An 18996-nucleotide genomic window follows, 5' to 3' on the forward strand; every position below is an offset into this window, starting at 1 on the left:
ACAGTGCCTGGACCAGAGTAACTGTTGACTTTATTATTATTGGAACTTCCCTGGGAGCTCAGCTGATAAAGAATCCACACTTGAAACAAAGTTTCATTAGGTCATCACAATGGATATAAAAGGATACAGCATGTATCAATGTTCTTTCTAGATAACTCAAAATCCCAAGAAGAAATTGTCAGTTTTGAATCACCATTTTATAAGACACCCAGCAAAACACTTTGAGGAAAATCCATCAATAATTTCTGACTTAACAGGTTGGTAGTAATAACATTTTAATTTTAAGTATAGTTTTGGATATTATTTTAGGTAAATTTGTCATTAGCAGACAAACTCTTTGTAATGCTTCTGGTGTTAAAATCCTATTATATTTCATTAATTTCCCTGTGCTGATTTCTTATGAGGTTCTTGACTAAGGGAAAAAATTAAAAAGTGATTTATAACATATTGCTGATAAAAATTTTGTACTGAAGATAATATGACAGTAACTAAGTTTAAAAGAGTTAATTGCCTCTGTTCTCCTGACAGCCACTTAAAATCAATGCTACATTATTCTTGACTTAGTTTCTTAGTATCATTCTTTAGTCTTCTGGTTTAACAGCATATCTTTTGCTGGTAAATTTTGTTTTTAATATGTATGTCATACTGTACTTAGGTTGGAAAATATTTGTTTACTTCTGTTCATTCTTCTTGGAGTTACACACCAAATAATTTTTAAATGCTTCACTTGATCTGAGTGCTGGTGATGAGTATATGGAGAACATCTCCTTGGATTTTATATTTTAAAATAGCCGGTATTCAGGGAGATGCTTTTTTCAAATCCTGTTATGATTGAGAAGTATTCAGTAAAAGAAATCACTTAATATTTTTTAAAAGCAAAATAAATTAATTTCTTTTACCTTAGGAACATCTATGTGGGTTCCAGTAAAAGTGTCCAAATGGACATATGTGGCTTACAATGTAAGTACACCACCAATGGACTTAACAACTTTTTTCCAAAATATTTTAGTATTTCTCTTTCAAAGTTAGACTTTTTAAAGAAGATAACCACTTGTCTTTTCCCATATTAAATCAGTTTAGTAATAATTCCCTAATATCTAGTCAGTGTTCAATTTTCTAGTTTTATCATAACTGTCAAATTTTTTTTATTGTTTCCTTGTTTTCCAGTTTGCTTAAATCAGGGTACAAACAAAATCTACATAATATTTGTTGATATATCTCTTACTCCTCTTTAAATTTCTAATATCTCCTTTACCCTTTTTTTCCTTGCAGTTTATTTGTTGAAAAAAAAAGTCATCTGTCCCAGAGTTTCACAGTCTTGATTTTGCTGATTGCATTCCTGTAGTGTCATTCCGTATATTCCTTTGCCTACTCCTTCCTGTGACTTGGTAGTTGAGTCTAGATGCTTCATCAGATTCACATTTTTGTTTTGCTTTTCTTTTTACTAGACTCTCTTTTTGTGATGTTAGCAGCTATTATTGATGAAGAAGGCGTAGAGTCATTAATTCATTTATTGCAAAAGTAATAAGACTATGGTTTGATTATTCCTTCTTTATTAACTGAAATTCTATATAGAAAACTTCTCGTCTACTAAATTTATCTAGAGTGGAGCAAATAGATTGTGAAGAAAAAAATGATAATTCTTTGTATCTTAGGAGATTATATTTACTGGTTTTCAGAATAGTTGGTTCACCAACACCCTCCATCAGTGATCATAAGATTTTGGTGGAGGGGAGGGGAGCAGTTTCCTCTAGTGTTATTATGAACTCAGACATTTCTGTGTTTCTGTCTAAACTAAAATACTATAATTGCCCTATCTTTGATATTAAAATTGCTATTAAAACTATTCTGTCTTTGACCAGTGGAAGCCATTTCAATGTAGGCTCCTGGATCTTTTTGATAAGGCTGCTCTCTAGTTGTCTTTGATGTTTTCCTCACTCTAGTATGAGACAGTATTTTAGCTCATTGTGTAACATTTCCCATCCCAGATCTTGAATCTGGCTTTTTCTCAAAGTAGCTCTCCCTAGTTTTTGGTAAACAATGTCTAAAAACCGTAACTGGGGCACTTACAGGTGTTATGAGTAGTGCGTTATCATTTTCTAAGGCCTTTCCAGTGAGCAGAGCTAAGAAATGTCCGGTCATAAGGCCAAAAACCAAACCCAAACAAAAAAAAAACACATGCATCTATACTGATGCTTCCAAGATAAGTTCAGGTGTACAGAGTTTGTACTGTTTTGCATCTATATCTTCTTTTCATTCCTAGAGTAATGGTTCTCAACACCAAGAATGATAGAATTAAAATAATTCATTAGAATTCATTAGAAGAATTATTTTTTACTTTGTGTGAATTTTTGAATTATGAAATTATCTACTCTCACAATAGTTTTATTGTTTTCCCTCTTGTTTTTAGGAATCTGATAAGATATATTTTACATTTCCCCTTGCAAATCATAGAAAAATCTACACTCATGTCTATTGTCAGAGCACCATGCTGGTAAGATAATTGGTACACTTTTATGTAAATTTTAAAGACTGACTATTGTTTATTTTTAAAATTCAGCTTAATGGATCTCATCTTTAGCTATGAACTATTATTAAACCCATTTAATTGAAAAACATTTATCTGGGACAGACAGTATTGATTGAAAAGTACTGATCAAAATGTTTCTATAATTGGTATACTGTTAGCTTGTACTTTGCCTCTAGCTTAGGTTTTTCACCCTTTCTACCTTAGTTTCATTGTGTTTAGGATGAAGGAATTCAGTTCAGAGTTTCTTTAGTTCTAAAATTATGTTAGTACTTTATAGAATAGATACATTTAAGCAAAACTGTTCTCTGTTTTATAAAGTAAATCCTGTTTTTCCATTGACTTCCATACTGAAATTTGGAGTACGTTTTATACCAAAATTTCTCTGAAGTAGTTTAGTAACTTTTTGTTACAGTGTTACCCAGATTTACAATGTCAGTATGATGATTTTGTTTGTGTATTTCTTTTTAATGAGTACCTACTATGCTACAAATATGTTATATGCTTTAGCATCTTTTCTTATATTAGAACTTTAATAATTTATCAACACTTCTTGCTTTGAGGAATTTGTCTCCCAATTTGGGTGCTTTGCTCTCTATTCTGATTTTTTCCCTCATATCCTAGGATTCTTCACTTTATATTTACATCTTGCAGAATTTAAGTTCCCTCATTTCCTTTTTGTTGGATTATTTGTATTTTTTAGGACTAGAATCTAATATATCACTTAGTTGGTTGATACTGCCATTTGATATATAGTAAAATCTTTACAAGAGTTGGTAGGCAGGCATTGTGGGCTAGATAATACTATGCTATGCTATGCTATGCTATGCTATGCTATGCTATGCTAAGTCACTTCAGTCGTGTCCGACTCTGTGTGACCCCATAGACGGCAGCCACCAGGCTCCCCTGTCCCTGGGATTCTCCAGGCAAGAACACTGGCTAGATAATAGTGAATACTAATTTTAGTGGATTGCCACAGTTATGCCCTCTCAGCCTAAAATTTGGATGAACAGTTTATCCCAAGAGAATCTGGCCCTGAGGGTGATGGCTTACAACATCCACACTATTCCAAATAAAAATGGCAGTATTATATTGAGAAAAATCTTTGCCAAAGTGCAGATTTATCTGTTTGGTTCATTAGAGGACCCCTTTTCTGTAATAAGATCCATGGATATGTGGAGAATTTTAAAAAATCTTTTCAATTTTTGTCATAGACGTTTTCAAACATATAAAAGTAGAATATAACTGTAACAGCTTTAACTGTTATCAACACTCTGCCATGCTAATTTGATTTAATCCTTCCTCACTTTTTTTGACTAAAGCATTTTTAAAGCAAAATTCAGGTATTTTATCATTTTATCCATACATGTTTCAATCTTTCTAACAGATAAGAATTTTACACATTATTATAATATCATTATTTTATCCACCAAAATTAATTACATATTCCTTAATATCATATGGTATCTAGCCCATGTTCAATTTTCCTTTGTTCAGCTAAGTTTTAAGTTGGCTTATTTGAATCAGAATCTAAAAAGTACATACATGGCATTTGATTCATAGATCTTATGTCTCTTTTATAACAGTCCCCTCTTCTTTCCTCCCATGCCATGAGTTTGTTTTGGGTTTAGTTGGTTGTATTCTTGTGGTATCTTTTAACATGTATTTCTATCCATTGTGTTTTCTGTAAACTGGTAGGTGGGTAGATCTAGAATCTTGAATAAATTTTTTGGGGGGTGGGAGTGTTTTATAAGTAGAGCTGCACACTTACCACATCAGTAGGTAAGTGGTTGTCCCACTTTGAGTGACAAAAGAATCAGTGCACTGATTTGTCAGTGAACTCAGGTCCTACTGGCATGATCCATTATAAAGTTCCTAGTCAGTCCTTCATCTAATGATTTTAGCAGCTGTTGAAGACGTCATTTTTTTTTTTTTTTTAGATAGATATTTTTTTAGATCTATACATTTAATGATCAAGTAGCGTTTTCTGTATACTTCAGGAGTTAGCAAATCCTGAGTGACTTTTTCTCTGATTTTTAATACAAGCTTTATAATTAGCTGAGGTAAGAGTGTTTACCAGATAACCTGAAGTTGTTCTTTTGATACCTTCTAGGTTTTAACAACACTGTCTTAGGGTTGGTTTGAATAACACTGTATTCAATCTGTTAGTGACTGAATCAGAATTCCCTAGACACCAAAGTAAGTAGTTTGGAATATTGGCAGTTTTCATAATAAAGGCTATCTTTGATATAGGCTCCTTTAGTAGCTGCGAAAACCAATCGTACAAATGGGTTGGATCGAGAGGTTGCTAGATTTTCTTTGTCTAGGCCCATGCAGTTCTCTTCTGTTGCCTTGTTTTGTAATATGTTTTTGTACTGGGAAGCACAAATAATTGATAAAGAAGTCAGACAACTATTTTGTCAGCAGTGGGGAGTAGAGAAGTACCACATAGTTCTTGTTTTCTTTCAACTTGCTTTTCTATATTCTTGAAAAATATCTTAAAATTTTATTTAAACTCCATGAGGGCAGAGACTCAATCTGCTTGATTCATCATTTTTGTTGAGGGCTTGGCATAATTCCTTGGCTGCGGATTAGGTTTTATAAATACTAGTTGAATGAAAGGGTTGATACTTTTATTGCCCTGTCTATATACTAAGGGATACTAAGGGAAAAAGTTGTGCTGTCTCTGCAGTGTTTCTTATTCTCTTATGCCCTGGTAGGAGTTCAGTACTGTTAGATCTTGGAGCGGTGGTCTTACTACTTCATTAAAAGTTGAAGTGACAATCTTTGGTCATAGTGCTTTTAAATAACTGAAGCTGAATATGTAATATTGTTAAAATACCACAACCATCTCTGCAGTATTCCCAATCTGCACTAATAAAGTAGCAACTAAGCTTTAGTCTTAAACCCTTGGAATTGTGTTTCAATCCAAGCACAGTCTCAGTTGCATAAAAGTAATTTGTCTCATAATCAAATGAGAACTCAAATGATAAACTAAAAAGCTCTATTAGATTATTTTTATTTTATTTTATTTTTTTTATTTATTTTAAATTTTTAAAAGAAAATCCATCCTGAACCCTCCTCCCTCCTCCCTCCCCATACCATCCCTCTGGGTCGTCCCAGTGCACCAGTCCCAAGCATCCAGCATCGTGCTTGACTTGACTCTGGCTTTTTTCCCCCTCTTTGTATGAAAGTCCACTTGTAGTTCATTCTTGTTTTTTGTTAAAATGTAGGTTACTTTTTTTGTAATTTCTATCTAATTAAAATGTGGACATTGCTGAACTCTAAATGTTTGTTCAGATATTAGACTTGCTTAGCAGTATGCTATGGAAAGATTACCCATCATCTCATCTCTCATACTGCTGCTCCAGGTTACTTGCTTACCTGTCTGTGTTAACTTTAAACTTCTTTGCCTACCATTGACCTGTTTGACTTTTGAGACCATTTTGAATACATTTCTGAATAGCAAGTTATTATTTAATGTTTCTTATGCCTACTGACCCTATATCATAAACAGTGAAATGCTTATTTTATATAATTATTTTCTATAATATTATGTTTTGTTTGTGTTATCAATCAATAGGATACAAATAGTTGGATTTTTGGCTGCATAAACAGCACTTCTATGTGGTAAGTGTTTTAAACAAAAGGCCTTTTGTTGTTCATTTTCTTAACATAAGATATACTCAAATTACACTTTCAGAATTGCTTCAAGTATACTTATTGTCATTTTGCTACCATACTAAATTATAATATTGATTTTAAAATTAAAAATAAATAAAATTAACATACTAGTAATTTTTGTAAACATTGGTGGTTGGTTGCTAGGAAAAAACGACTTTCTGTGCCCAAAAGGACTATGTGGATAAAGCGTATCGTGTTAAACTTATCAGACTTGACTTCATTAGAAGTGTCTCTGATAGGTCCATAGATGTTTTCTTGTTCTGATGCTTATTTATAATTTATAATACTTTAATATATTTGTCCTTTAATTATATTTTTGTATGTATTTCCAAGCCGGCAAGGGGTTGATTTATCATGGAAAGCTGAACTGCTGCCAACAATTAAGGTAAATTATGGCTTTAGAATGTTAATATCCAGATGAAAAAAATATTTGAACATATAGGCATATACAGTATGTTATTTGATTAAATTCATCTAGGTAATAAATAAATTTTGAGATTTGCTAATGTACATTTTAGAAATATTTTCTCTAGAAATACACTTAATGAAGAATAGCTTGTGTTTTATTTTTGTTTTTTTTAGCTTTCATAGATGAAAACAGGTCATCATTCCTAAATAAAATTAAATCTATATGTTATAGCATCATAACAAGAGATAGATAAATTTTAAGATTTAATTTGAGAGTTTGTTTAGAATGGTCTGTCTTAAAATACTAAGTTGAGTATACTCAGAATTTGTTTTGGGAAGTAAGCATCACGAAAAGACACAAAACAGATTTCAATTTCAATATTATCTGTGGCTAAGCCCTTCAGTAACTATCTACTTTTATCTGAGGTTCCATAGAATTTATTTAATAATTGCTAGTGATTTCCTTAAGCAGTTGTGGCAGGTCAGCAGTCTTTACAAAAGGTTAATTTGCATACTCAACAAAATCTGTTGTTGAAAAATAGAACAATTCTAAAATTTGATATTAGAAAATGTCTGTTCTAATTTCCACATTGTATTTATTACACTGATAATCATGTGCCAGAATTGGTAGTTTTAATCTTCAAATAAATCTATACTTTAAAATATATTGTCAAAAAAATATTGTCATAATGAATACTATATTCATACAGTTGAATGTGAAGTCCTCTGGTTGGTCCTGGTCATCTCCCAACTCGTTATTTGTCCTCATGAATGTTTGTTTATCTGTATGTATAGTCAAGTCTGTACTATACCAAGGAGAGGAATGATGACAGAATGAATAAAGCAAGTCACTTACACTTGACTTTGGAATGATTGCAGTGATGTATTTTCTGTCGCGTTGGTCGATCTTACTTTGTGCATATTTATTCATGTAGCTTTGTTTTCATTTGACAAATAACTGATTTCACTCACAAGAACATTTTTAAGGTCTCTCACTAGTTCTTTCGTAACTGTCTACACAGGAGCAAAACAAAAACAAAAGTAATAGGATGTACTTACTAACAAGTCATTCATAAGATATGTTAAATATTTCCTTCAATTTTCAGTTTGGATATCCTCTTCAGTCTGTAATTTAAGAGTTGTGCATGCTAAGTCACTTTAGTCCTGTCCAACTCCTCGCAACCCTATGGACTGTAGCCCACCAGGCTCCTCTGTCCATGGGATTTTCCAGGCAAGGATACTGGAGTGGGTTGCCATTCCCTTGAGGGATCTTCCAGACTCAGGGATTGAACCCACGTCTCCTCTGGCTCCTGCAAAACAGACGGATTCTTTACTACTGAGCTACTGTGGAAGCCCAATTTAAGAGTTAGAAAGAAAGAAATGATGACCCAGAGGGATGGGGAAGGAGGTAGGAGGGGGGTTCAGGATGGGGAACACGTGTACACCTGTGGTGGATTCATGTTGATGTATGGCAAAACCAATACAGTATTGTAAAGTAATTAGCCTCCAATTAAAATAAATTTATATTAAAAAAGGAAATAAATGATTAAAAACCTGATAAAATGTTAAATAATAATATATTATTTTTTAGTCTCAAAGGTTAAACAATGTATTTATATAGTTTTAGTCCCCTGTGTTATTTTTTTCTAAATGTAAGAAACAGCTGGCTGAGCAGTAGGAGAACAAGTTCTTCCCGCTGCTTACTTTTTATAGCGGATGCTGTAAGAAAGTGCTGGGTGGCATTAAAAGCCTGCTGGATTTGAGGAGAAAAGTGGAAGAGAGAAGTTAGAAAGGAAGGATTATAATCTTCTGCTATCTTAGTTATTCTCAGTTGAAGATGATTGTAATTATTAAATGCAAGTAAACTTTTCCATTAAAATGAAAGTCAAAATCACGTATATTCATTTGTATGTGTTCAGTTCTGTTCAGTCGCTCAGTCATGTCCGACTCTTTGCGACCCCATGAATTGCAGCACGCCAGGCCTCCCTGTCGATCACCAACTCCCAGAGTTCACTCAAACTCATGTCCATTGAGTCGGTGATGCCATCCAGCCATCTCATCCTCTGTGGTCCCCTTCTCCTTCTGTCCCTAATCTGTCCCAGCATCAGAGTCTTTTCCAATGAGTCAACTCTTCGCATGAGGTGGCCAAAGTACTGGAGTTTCAGCTTTAGCATCATTCCTTCCAAAGAACACCCAGGGCTGATCTCCTTTAGAATGGACTGGTTGGATCTCCTTGCAGTCCAAGAGACTCTCAAGAGTCTTCTCAAACACCACAGTTCAAAAGCATCAATTCTTCAGCACTCAGCCTTCTTCACAGTCCAACTCTCACATCCATACATGACCACTGGAAAAACCATAGCCTTGACTAGACGGACCTTTGTTGGCAAAGTAATGTCTCTGCTTTTCAATATGCTATCTAGGTTGGTCATAACTTTTCTTCCAAGGAGTAAGCGTCTTTTAATTTCATGGCTGCAACCACCATCTGCAGTGATCTTGGAGCCCCCCAAAATAAAGTCTGACACTGTTTCCACTGTTTCCCCATCTATTTCCCATGAAGTGATGGAACCAGATGCTATGATCTTCGTTTTCTGAATGTTGAGCTGTAAGCCAACTTTTTCACTCTCCTCTTTCACTTTCATCAAGAAGCTTTTTAGTTCCTTTTCACTTTCTGCCATAAGGGTGGTGTCATCTGCATATCTGAGGTTATTGATATTTCTCCCGGCAATCTTGATTCCAGCTTGTACTTCTTCCAGCCCAGCGTTTCTCATGATGTACTCTGCATAGAAGTTAAATAAGCAGGGTGACAATATACAGCCTTGACCTACTCCTTTTCCTATTTGGAACCAGTCTGTTGTTCCATGTCCAGTTCTAACTGTTGCTTCCTTACCTGCATGTAGGTTTCTCAAGAGAACAATTACCTTTGGAAAGAAATCTAAGTTATATGAGAAAAGTTACCTTGTCATTCTTTTGCCTAAATTAAATGTAGCACCACGGCTTTGCCTGACACACAGCAGCAGAACTTGAAGGGTTTCTGACATCCAAATACTGGTATTTGATTTTTTATATGTGTTACCTTAGCATTAAGGTAATTTTTATTTTTAAAACACTGAAAAATTTTCAAACTTTGTATTACCCTTACCCGTTAATGTAGCAATTTCATAAATAGTATCTTGCCAAATTCCTACTGATTTTATAACTATATGGAGCTTAAGTTTATAAGTAAATGTACTTTGACACTCTGGTATCTTTTTAACGTATTCTGACCTGAAAAATTGAAAGACTGAAGGCAGAAGGAGAAGGTGACGACAGGATGAGATGGTTGGATGGCATCATGGACTCAGTGGACATGAGTTTGAGTAAACTCCGGGAGTTGGTGATGGACAGGGAGGCCTAGCGTGCTGCAGTCCATGGGGTCACAAAAAGTCAGACATGACTGAGCGACTGAACTGACTGACCTGAAAAAAAAATTCTTGAGAAAAAAAATTTTTCTTGAGAGTAACAAAAGCTCTCAGAGTGGATAGCTACACAGATAACCATGGTTCTTTGTAATTATCTTTCATATTGTCTACCATTTATCTGGTTGGTTTCAGTTGCTTGGAACTTTGGCTTGTGTGGTCCTTTTGTGTGTGTGTCTGTGTGTGTGCACATGCTCTGGTTTCTGAGGTGGCACAGTGGTAAAGAATCTGCCTGCCAATGCAAGAGACTGGGTTTGATCCCTGGGTCGGAAGATCCGATGGAGTAGGAAATGGCAACCCACTCTAGTATTCTTGACTGGAAAATTCCATGCACAGAGGAGTCTGGCAGGCTATAGTCCATGGGGTTGCAAAGAGTCGGACATGACTGAGCACACAAGCATGCATGTGTGTGTTCAGTTGCTAAGTCATGTCTGACTCTTGCGATCATAGCTTGCCTGGCTCCTCTGTCCATGGAGTTTTCCAGGCAAGAATACTATAGTGGGTTGCCACTTCCTACTCCCAAGAATCTTCCTGACCCAGGGATTTATCTGCATCTCCTGCATCTGACAGACAAATTCTTTACAACTGTGCCACCTGGGAAGCCCCTGTCACCTTTTAATGTGCATTAGAATATGTAAGTTGGCTATAGAGACTTTCCTTAGTAAGTTGAGATGCAGCCCAGGAGATTAATAAGCACTCCCAGGTAAATCTGGTCAGGTTGTTTGAGGACCACTCGTGATAGCGTGCTTCAGGTTCTCAGTCCAGATTGCCCACAACGGTGCTTCTGAAGAACAGTGGAGAATGTTAAGTGCAGAATTTTCTTAATGCATAAGATTGTTGCAACATAAAACTTACTCCCATTTCCCACATCTATTGTCAGGAAAAAAAAAACTTGAAAACTACATTTGGTGGCCTAGCTTTTCATTAAATAGACCAGTCTCCTATCTAGTCATTCCTCAAAATACAGACTGTAAGATATGGGCTTAGCTTTGAGAACAGAAGAGATGCTCATTTGGTGAGGTGTGTTGTTGGACTTGCATAGTTCATTCTTGTCACTTACTGAATAAGTTCCAAGGGATGATGTTCATACATCATTAGCCAGCAACTGTTTATTATGTGGCCTAGATCAGAATCATTTCAGATTAAGTTGCAGTTGTTCTGTCATATTGAGCATCCATTCAACTATTGAGTGCTCTTTGTCATATACCACCAAAATCAATGTAGAAACCATACTGTAATATTATACAAAACAAGTAGACAAATTATAAGAAACCATATCTGGAAATAATTTTGTAAAATAATTAAATTTAGTGTTACATTTCATTTGTTTTACTTGAAGCGATATAGTTCAAGGGAGTATTTTTGGCAGTCCATATTAAGGCAGCCCACTCCAGTGTTCTTGCCTGGAGAATCCCAGGGACGGGGGAGCCCGGTGGGCTGCTGTCTATGGGGTCGCACGGAGTCGGACATGACTGAAGCAACTTAGCAGCAGTAGCAGCATTAACATAATTATTATAAATTTGACATTCAGCAGGTTCATTGACCTGAAAATGTAAACATGGGCATTTTATGAAGTACTGAACATAAAGTTTGAAGTCAGTTTTTTTGTAACATACTAAGTAAGAAATGGGTTTGTAATTTATCTTTTAACATGCTTTAAGTTCTGTATATCCTAAATAAAATCAGCTTTTTTTTTTTCATCTTTTTTTAGTCTCTGACGTTAAGACTTCAAGACTATCCATCTTTGTCTCATCTTGTTGTTTATGTACCATCTATTCATGGAAGTAAGGTAACAACCAAGAGTCTGTTATCAGAATGTTTCTGGGATACTTATGCTAAATATTTAAGTCATTTTTTGATACATTCTTCAGCATAGCACTTATCTAAAACATCTAAAATAGTGGCTGGGTTGGTGATCCACCTAAGACTGTTTAAATCATTGAGATCATCTACTCTGACTTGAACTAAGCAGAATAAATCCAAGTCTCTTTGTTTCAAGTAGGAATTATTTCCACTTTATCAGTCTTTCAAAATATGTTAATTATTGAGTACCCTTTTATGTGCAAAAACTCTGTGCCAGGAATCATAGGAGGCACACAAAAGAGGAGGACATGAACCATGTTCTCAGAAAGCTTATATACTGTTGGTAGAGGGATAGAAATATATTTCATAGCCAGGGGAAGGGTGAAAATGAAAGAGGTACCCAAAAATGTATAATACAAATCAGAATATTGCAAATCCTTGAAAAACGTTAAAAGGGGAGTATCGCTGACTGATAAAATCAGAAAAGACATTAGTTTCAGGTGATATTTAAAATTACCTTAAAGGATAGTTAGTGTTTTTATAGATAGATTGAGTATTCAAGACCTGGGCTCTCTACTTTGGGAGCCATTAGCACATGTGACTATTTAAATTAATAAAACTTAAATAAAAGTAAAAAATCAGATCCTTAGTTGTATTAGCCATATTCCAGATGCTCAATAGTAACATTATTGCAGAAAGTTATAATGAGCAACACCTTTGAGACATAAATAGTAAAACCAGAACATGGAAGGTGTAGGGTATGTTTGGAAAATAGTGAATAAGTAAATAGTTTTAAAAGGATAGCTACCATGGAGTGAAGTAAGCCAGAAGGAAAAACACCAATACAGTATACTAACGCATATATATGGAATTTAGAAAGATGATAACAATAACCCTGTGTACGAGACAGCAAAAGAGACACTGATGTATGGAACAGTCTTATGGACTCTGTGGGAGAGGGAGAGGGTGGGAAGATTTGGGAGAATGTCATTGAAACATGTAAAATATCATGTATGAAACGAGATGCCAGTCCAGGTTCAATGCACGATACTGGATGCTTGGGGCTAGTGCACTGGGATGACCCAGAGGGATGGTATGGGGAGGGAGGAGGGAGGAGGGTTCAGGATGGGGAGCACATGTATACCTGTGATGGATTCATTTTGATATTTGGCAAAACTAATACAATTATGTAAAGTTTAAAAATAAAATAAAATTTAAAAAAAAAAGAAAAGTAGTGGGAGAAAAGTCTGGAAAACTAGTTCATGGCCATATTGTGGAAGTCTTCATTGGAAGATTCAGAAGCCAGAAGGGAACCAAAAGGTTTTTCACCATGGTAGTAATGGGATCAGAGCTATTTGTTTTGGACAGTGAATCTATTTTTGGTATAGGATGGATTAGAAACAAGACAGACCAGGCACCTGTCAAGGGGTTTTGCAGGCTTGTAGTCATGCAGTGGAAGTAGAAATAAAAGGATGGTAATTCTTGAGAGAAGTAGGCAGGGAAAGAAGGTGGAGGTAAAAGACCCTTGCCACATTTTACCCAACAAACTTACTTCAACATCTAACCTAAGTGTGCCCTGTTTTCCTTTTCTAGACTACTCCAATAACCTCTTGCTACTGCTGAGTCCCATATTTTGTTCATAAGTTCTTTGAGGAATATTTTACACTGAATTATAATTTATGTCTTTATTGCCATCCCATAGTATGAACTTATTGAGAGTAAGGACTAAATGGGTTTTACTCTGCATCCTAAACCTTTAGTGAAGTGAAATCTTTAGAGACCACCACATACACATTCAAAATGTTTCTTGAATAAAAAAGTTAATGAGATTTGGGGCCAAAATCACTAGAAATATTCAAAGGAAAAAAGAAAAGGGGATGTAGTTAGGAGTCATCTCAAAGATTGAGTTTCACAAGTACCTTGTAATGGATTCATTGTTTTGTTTTGCTTAGCTCAAGTGAGAGGTAATTCAACATCTTCAGTACTAAAAGCTCTCTTTAAGGGTTTTTTTTTCAGGTAAGTTGGTTTTGAATGAATTTAACATCTTCCCAAACAAGGCCTTCTCTGGTTATTCCAGGAAATTAATGAGCCTTTCTCAAATAGCCAGTCTTAGCAGCCTAATAAATACTTAGTGGACACTCTTTGGAAAGTAACACTGCTGACCCTAGTTGTTGCACACCCAGTCTCACAAGGACAGTAACTTAGGTCTGTCATGATTTCTATGTGTCTGTTACAACCCATCACCAGAAGGATACATGTATTTAAATAGGCAGTTTGAAAGCTTTTTGAGTCAACTGATTGTCTTAATATAGTTTTCCAAATGTAAATATGGAATTACCTGCATTTTTTAATGACAGAAAACAAAATTAAGTCCATTAGAAATTTACTTATCTGTATATTTCAGAGACAGACTCATGAATTCTTTCTTGGATAAAGGTTTATTCCGTAAAGAAATGGCCAAATTTTTAAAGTAATAATAAAATTTGTATTATTTTAATTACCTGCTAAAGTGATTAAAAATTTCTTCCTATCTCAGGCAGTGTCTCAGCTAAAGACACCTATAAAAATATAATGAATAATTGTGCTCAATAAGTGATTTCTCTAATCTTATAATGACTGTTTTCTATAATGGAAATATCTGACAGTATTCTTTGCCTTCTAATTAAAGAGGGAAAAATAAAAGCAGAGCTCCTTAGTAAATTTTTTTTTTTTTTGCTTCCCTATGTGTGTGCATTCTGATAGCATCTTCCCTCATCTGTTTTTCATTTTCAAAAACAATCAAAATTCCACCCAAACAAAATAACACAGTTTAAAATACAGTCCAAGATGTAGTACTGGAAAAGCCTGAGATGGACCCCACTGGCTTTTTACTTAACTGTGCATTGCAAACTACTTGCTAGCTACAGTTAGGCATCAGATTAATTTCTTCCTCAGCTTGTATAGATTAGAGTCATTTAGTTGGATTGTAGAAACAATTTTAATGAAACTCTTCTATTATAGACAGCTGAGAATGAAGATCCTTACACCACTGTGGACATGTTATTAAACGAGAAATGTCATTATGGAAATTGCAGTGATGGAGATGTCACATTTTAGGTTTACTTTTTTTTGAGATAACATTTCTTTTTCTTTGTACACAGTGAACCTGTTTTCTATTTACTATAATCACTGTTTAGCCTCATGTAAGATTAGACATAATCTTACATGAATAGCATTAAGCATCTGTAAATGAATGACAGTATGTCTCCAAAAGCCTTTTGTAGTCTAATTAGACTGTAGAAACATAATAAATATGGAAATTTTTAAAAGAACAAAATCACATTTTATTTTGACTGAAAGTATTCGGGGATATATTATCTAAATTCCTAATTAATCTTAACTTTTGCTCTTAATGTTTTTATCCATCGTTTATGGTCCCTGTCTTCTACAAACACCAAAAGCAAACTACAAGAAAACTGCTGTACATCTGCTCTTATAGATAACGACCCTCTAATAATTTATTAAGATTTTTCACCAAATTTTTGTAGCTTAGCATCTCTCCTTGAGGAATTCAGGCCCTCTAAATATAGCTTGAGAGTTGGACTGTAATAGACAATAGAATACCTTCTTCAAAAATGAAATTTATAGATTTTTATTTTCTACTCAAATATCAAGTGAAGATATTTTACTATAAATTTAATTCTGTTTTTTCCTAATAAATCAGTGTTCTATATTCCAGTTTGTTGTAGATTGTGAATTCTTTAAAAAAGAGACAAGATCCATACAGCTTCCTGTAACTCATCTTTTTTCCTTTGGTAAGTACTTTGATTTTGGAAAATTTTTTTTTTTTTCAGTTTTTGGCTTCACTGGCTCCTCATTGCTGCGTGGGATTTTCTCTAGTTGCAATGCATGGGCTTCCCATTGTGGTGGCTTCTTTGTTGCGGAGTATGTGCTCTAGGTTTGCGGTCTTCAGTAGTTGTGGCTCATGGGCTCTAGAGCATAGACCCAACAGTTGTAGTACATGGGCTTAGTTGCTCTGAAGCACATAGGATCTTCCTGGATCAGGATCAAACTTGTGTCTCCTGCATTGGCAGGGAGATTCTTTACGACTGAGCTAACAGGGAAGCTGGATTTTGGAAACCTTAAGAATTGTTTTTCTTTTTGATAGAGTGTTGATTTGTTTTGCCAGTTAGTTGTAATAATGCAGAGCCTTGTAACATTTTTTGTGTGTATTTCTAGTATAGTTCTTAGAATAACCATGTGATATGACTCAGTGGTTTGATTCTTATTTAGATCTTCTACCCATCTTTTTATTTTTTTTTTTTTTTATTAAGCTGCAAAGCTATTTGTATATTTTGGAGATTAATCCTTTGTAGGTTGCTTTGTTGGCAGACATTTTTATCCCATTCTGTATGTTATCTTTTCATTTTGTTTATGGCTTCCTTTGCTGTGCAAAAGCTTTTAAGTTTAATTAGGTCCCATTTGTTTATTTTTGTTTTTATTTTCATTACTCTAGGAGGTAGATTAAAAATCTTGCTGCAGTTTATGTCAAAGAGTGTTCTGCCTATGGTTTTCTCTATGGGTTTTATAGTGTCCAGCCTTACTTTTAGGTCTTTAATCCAGTTTGAGATTTTTTTGCATATGATGTTAGGGAGTGTTCTGATTTCATTCTTTTACATGTATTGATAGCTGGCCAATTTTTCCAGAAAAAAGTAATGAAGAGATTGTCTTTTTCCATTGAATAATCTTGCCTCCTTTTTCATAGATGAAGTGACTATCGGTGTGTGAGTTTATCTCTGGACTTTCTGTCATGTTCCATTGATCTATTTTTCTGTTTTTGTGCCAGAACCATACTGTTTTGATTACTGTAGCTGTGTAGTATAGTCTGAGGTCAGGAATCCTGATTCCTCCAGCTCCCCTTTTCTTTCTCAAGATTGCTTTGGCTGTTTGTGGTTGTCTGTGTTTCTACACATATTGTAAAATTTTTTGTTCTATTTCTTAGTAAAATATCATTTGTAATTGATAGGAATTGCATTGAATCTGTAGATTGCTTTGAGTAGTATAGTCATCTTCATAGTATTGATTCTTTCGATCCAAGAACATGTTGTTATCTCTCCATCTGTGTTGTCTTTGATTTCTTTCACTGGTATCTTATAGTTTTCTGAGTACAGGTCTTGAAGTTCTGTAGATAGGTTTATTCTTAAGTATTATAATCTTTTTGTTGTGATGATAAATGGGATCTTAGAGGAAATGCTTTCAGTTCTTCGTATTTGCTGTGTGTTTGTCATACATGGGTTGTTTGACATACAATATGTTTGTCAACCATACATATTGAGGTATGTTCCCTCTATGTCCACTTTCTGGAGAGTTTTTACCATAAATGGATTTTTAATTTTGTCAAAAGCTTTTTCTGTATCTGTTGAGATTATCATATGGTTTTTATTCTTCAGTTTGTTAGTATGGTGTACCACATTGATTAATTAGTATGTATTGAAATGATCCATTGGTTGTTGAAATGATCCATTGGTTGTTATTTAGTAGCATACTATTTAGCCTCCATGTGTTTGTATTTCTTTTTTATAGTTGTTTTTTTCCTGTATTATAATCTCATAGCATTGTGGTCAGAAAAGATACTTGATATGATTTCAGTTTTCTTAAATTTACTGAGGCTTGATTTGTGACCAAGACATGATCCATCCTAGAGAATGTCCCATGTGCACTTGAGAAGAAAGGATATTCTGTTACTTTTGAATGAAACGTTTTTACACATCAACTAAATCTATCTGGTCTAATGTGTCATTAAATGCTTGTGTTTCCTTGTAATTCCCTGTCTGTCCATTGGTGGTGTTGTTCATCAGTTGCTCATTTGTGTCCAACTCTTTGCAGTCCCAGGGACTGCAGCACGCCAGGCTTCCCTTGTCCTTCACCATCTCCCGGACCTTGTTCAAACTCATGTCTATTGAGTTGGCAATGCTATCCAACCATCTCATTCTCTGTCGTCCCCTTCTCCTGCCTGCAATCTTCCCCAGCATCAGGGTCTTTTTTAAGGAGTCAGTTCTTCGCATCAGGTGGCCAAAGTGTTAAAGTTTCAGCTTCAGCATCAGTCCTTCCAGTGAATATTCAGGATTGAGTTCCTTTAGAATGGACTGGTTGGATCACCTTGCAGTCCAAGGGACTCTCAAGAGTCTTCAACACCACAGTTCAGAAGTCCATTGGTGTAAGTGGCTGTTAAAGACCCCCCACTATTATTGTGTTACTGTCGATTTCCTCTTTTACGGCTGTTAGCATTTGCCTTATGTAGTAAGATGCTCCTATGTTGAGTGGATAAATATTTACAATTGTTATATCTTCTTCCTGGATTGATCCCTTGATCATTATGTAGTATCCTTCTTTATCTTTTGTAACAGTCTTTGTCTGTGTTGGGCCTATCAACATTTTAATAATAAAGATGTTCTTTCTAAAGTCTTTAGGGTATGAGTCAGACTAAAAAGGTTTTTAAGTACAATGTTTAGCTTCTGATTTCCTTTTTTGAAAAGCAAACTTTTAAATTATTTCTTACCTCTTGTTAGAATTTGTAAAACATGCAAAAGATAGTCCATCTTTCTTGTGAAGAAGGTTAGCACAATGAATGGTATTTCAAATTAGAGTAAGTAAAGTGTGAAGGACACTTCATATCAATAGTTTTTCTCCCATTGTTCATTTTCAGTTGCCTTAAATTCAGTGCTGTATTTTAAAATACTGATTACAACAGGTACTTCATTAAAATGGTTTGTAGTTGAATGTCTAAGCAGTGTGTCTTAAAAGTGATTTATTAATCACAAATTGATGGTACACCTTCTATTTAAGAAATTTGTTTACATGTTGATCAAATTTCTTACATCTGTTTTCTTAAATTCAATTATTGATCCTGTAAAATAGTTATGAGGACGCAACATTATGAAAAAACTGGTTATGTGTTTTAGCTGGTGCTAAATGTGCCTGACAGAATCTTAACATCATATAGTATTTATTTTTTAATTATTAGCATTTTAGTGATATACTTGGTAATTATTTCAAGCCTTTTCTGTCTATTGCACAATGGTGGTTTGTCCTATTTTCTCTTTTCAAAGAAGCATCTGAACACTTGTATTTGCATATTCT

At 34.7% G+C, this 18996-nt stretch overlaps 1 protein-coding gene across 2 annotated transcripts in view; it reads left to right on the top strand.

Annotated features, from left to right (window-relative positions):
• Positions 1–18996, top strand: part of PGAP1 (post-GPI attachment to proteins inositol deacylase 1) — a 79719-nt gene that overhangs the window by 33246 nt on the left and 27477 nt on the right. For both annotated transcript variants that reach the window (XM_005894583.2, XM_070388800.1), the window contains 7 exons: positions 152–257; positions 905–960; positions 2411–2494; positions 6111–6157; positions 6545–6596; positions 11786–11863; positions 15596–15671. In XM_005894583.2, coding sequence (XP_005894645.1) covers positions 152–257; positions 905–960; positions 2411–2494; positions 6111–6157; positions 6545–6596; positions 11786–11863; positions 15596–15671 — 499 coding nt within the window. The remainder of the gene's footprint in view (positions 1–151; positions 258–904; positions 961–2410; positions 2495–6110; positions 6158–6544; positions 6597–11785; positions 11864–15595; positions 15672–18996) is intronic.

Source organism: Bos mutus, chromosome 2 (genome assembly GCF_027580195.1).
Source record: "Bos mutus isolate GX-2022 chromosome 2, NWIPB_WYAK_1.1, whole genome shotgun sequence".
In the NCBI taxonomy this organism is placed as follows: Eukaryota; Metazoa; Chordata; class Mammalia; order Artiodactyla; family Bovidae; genus Bos; species Bos mutus.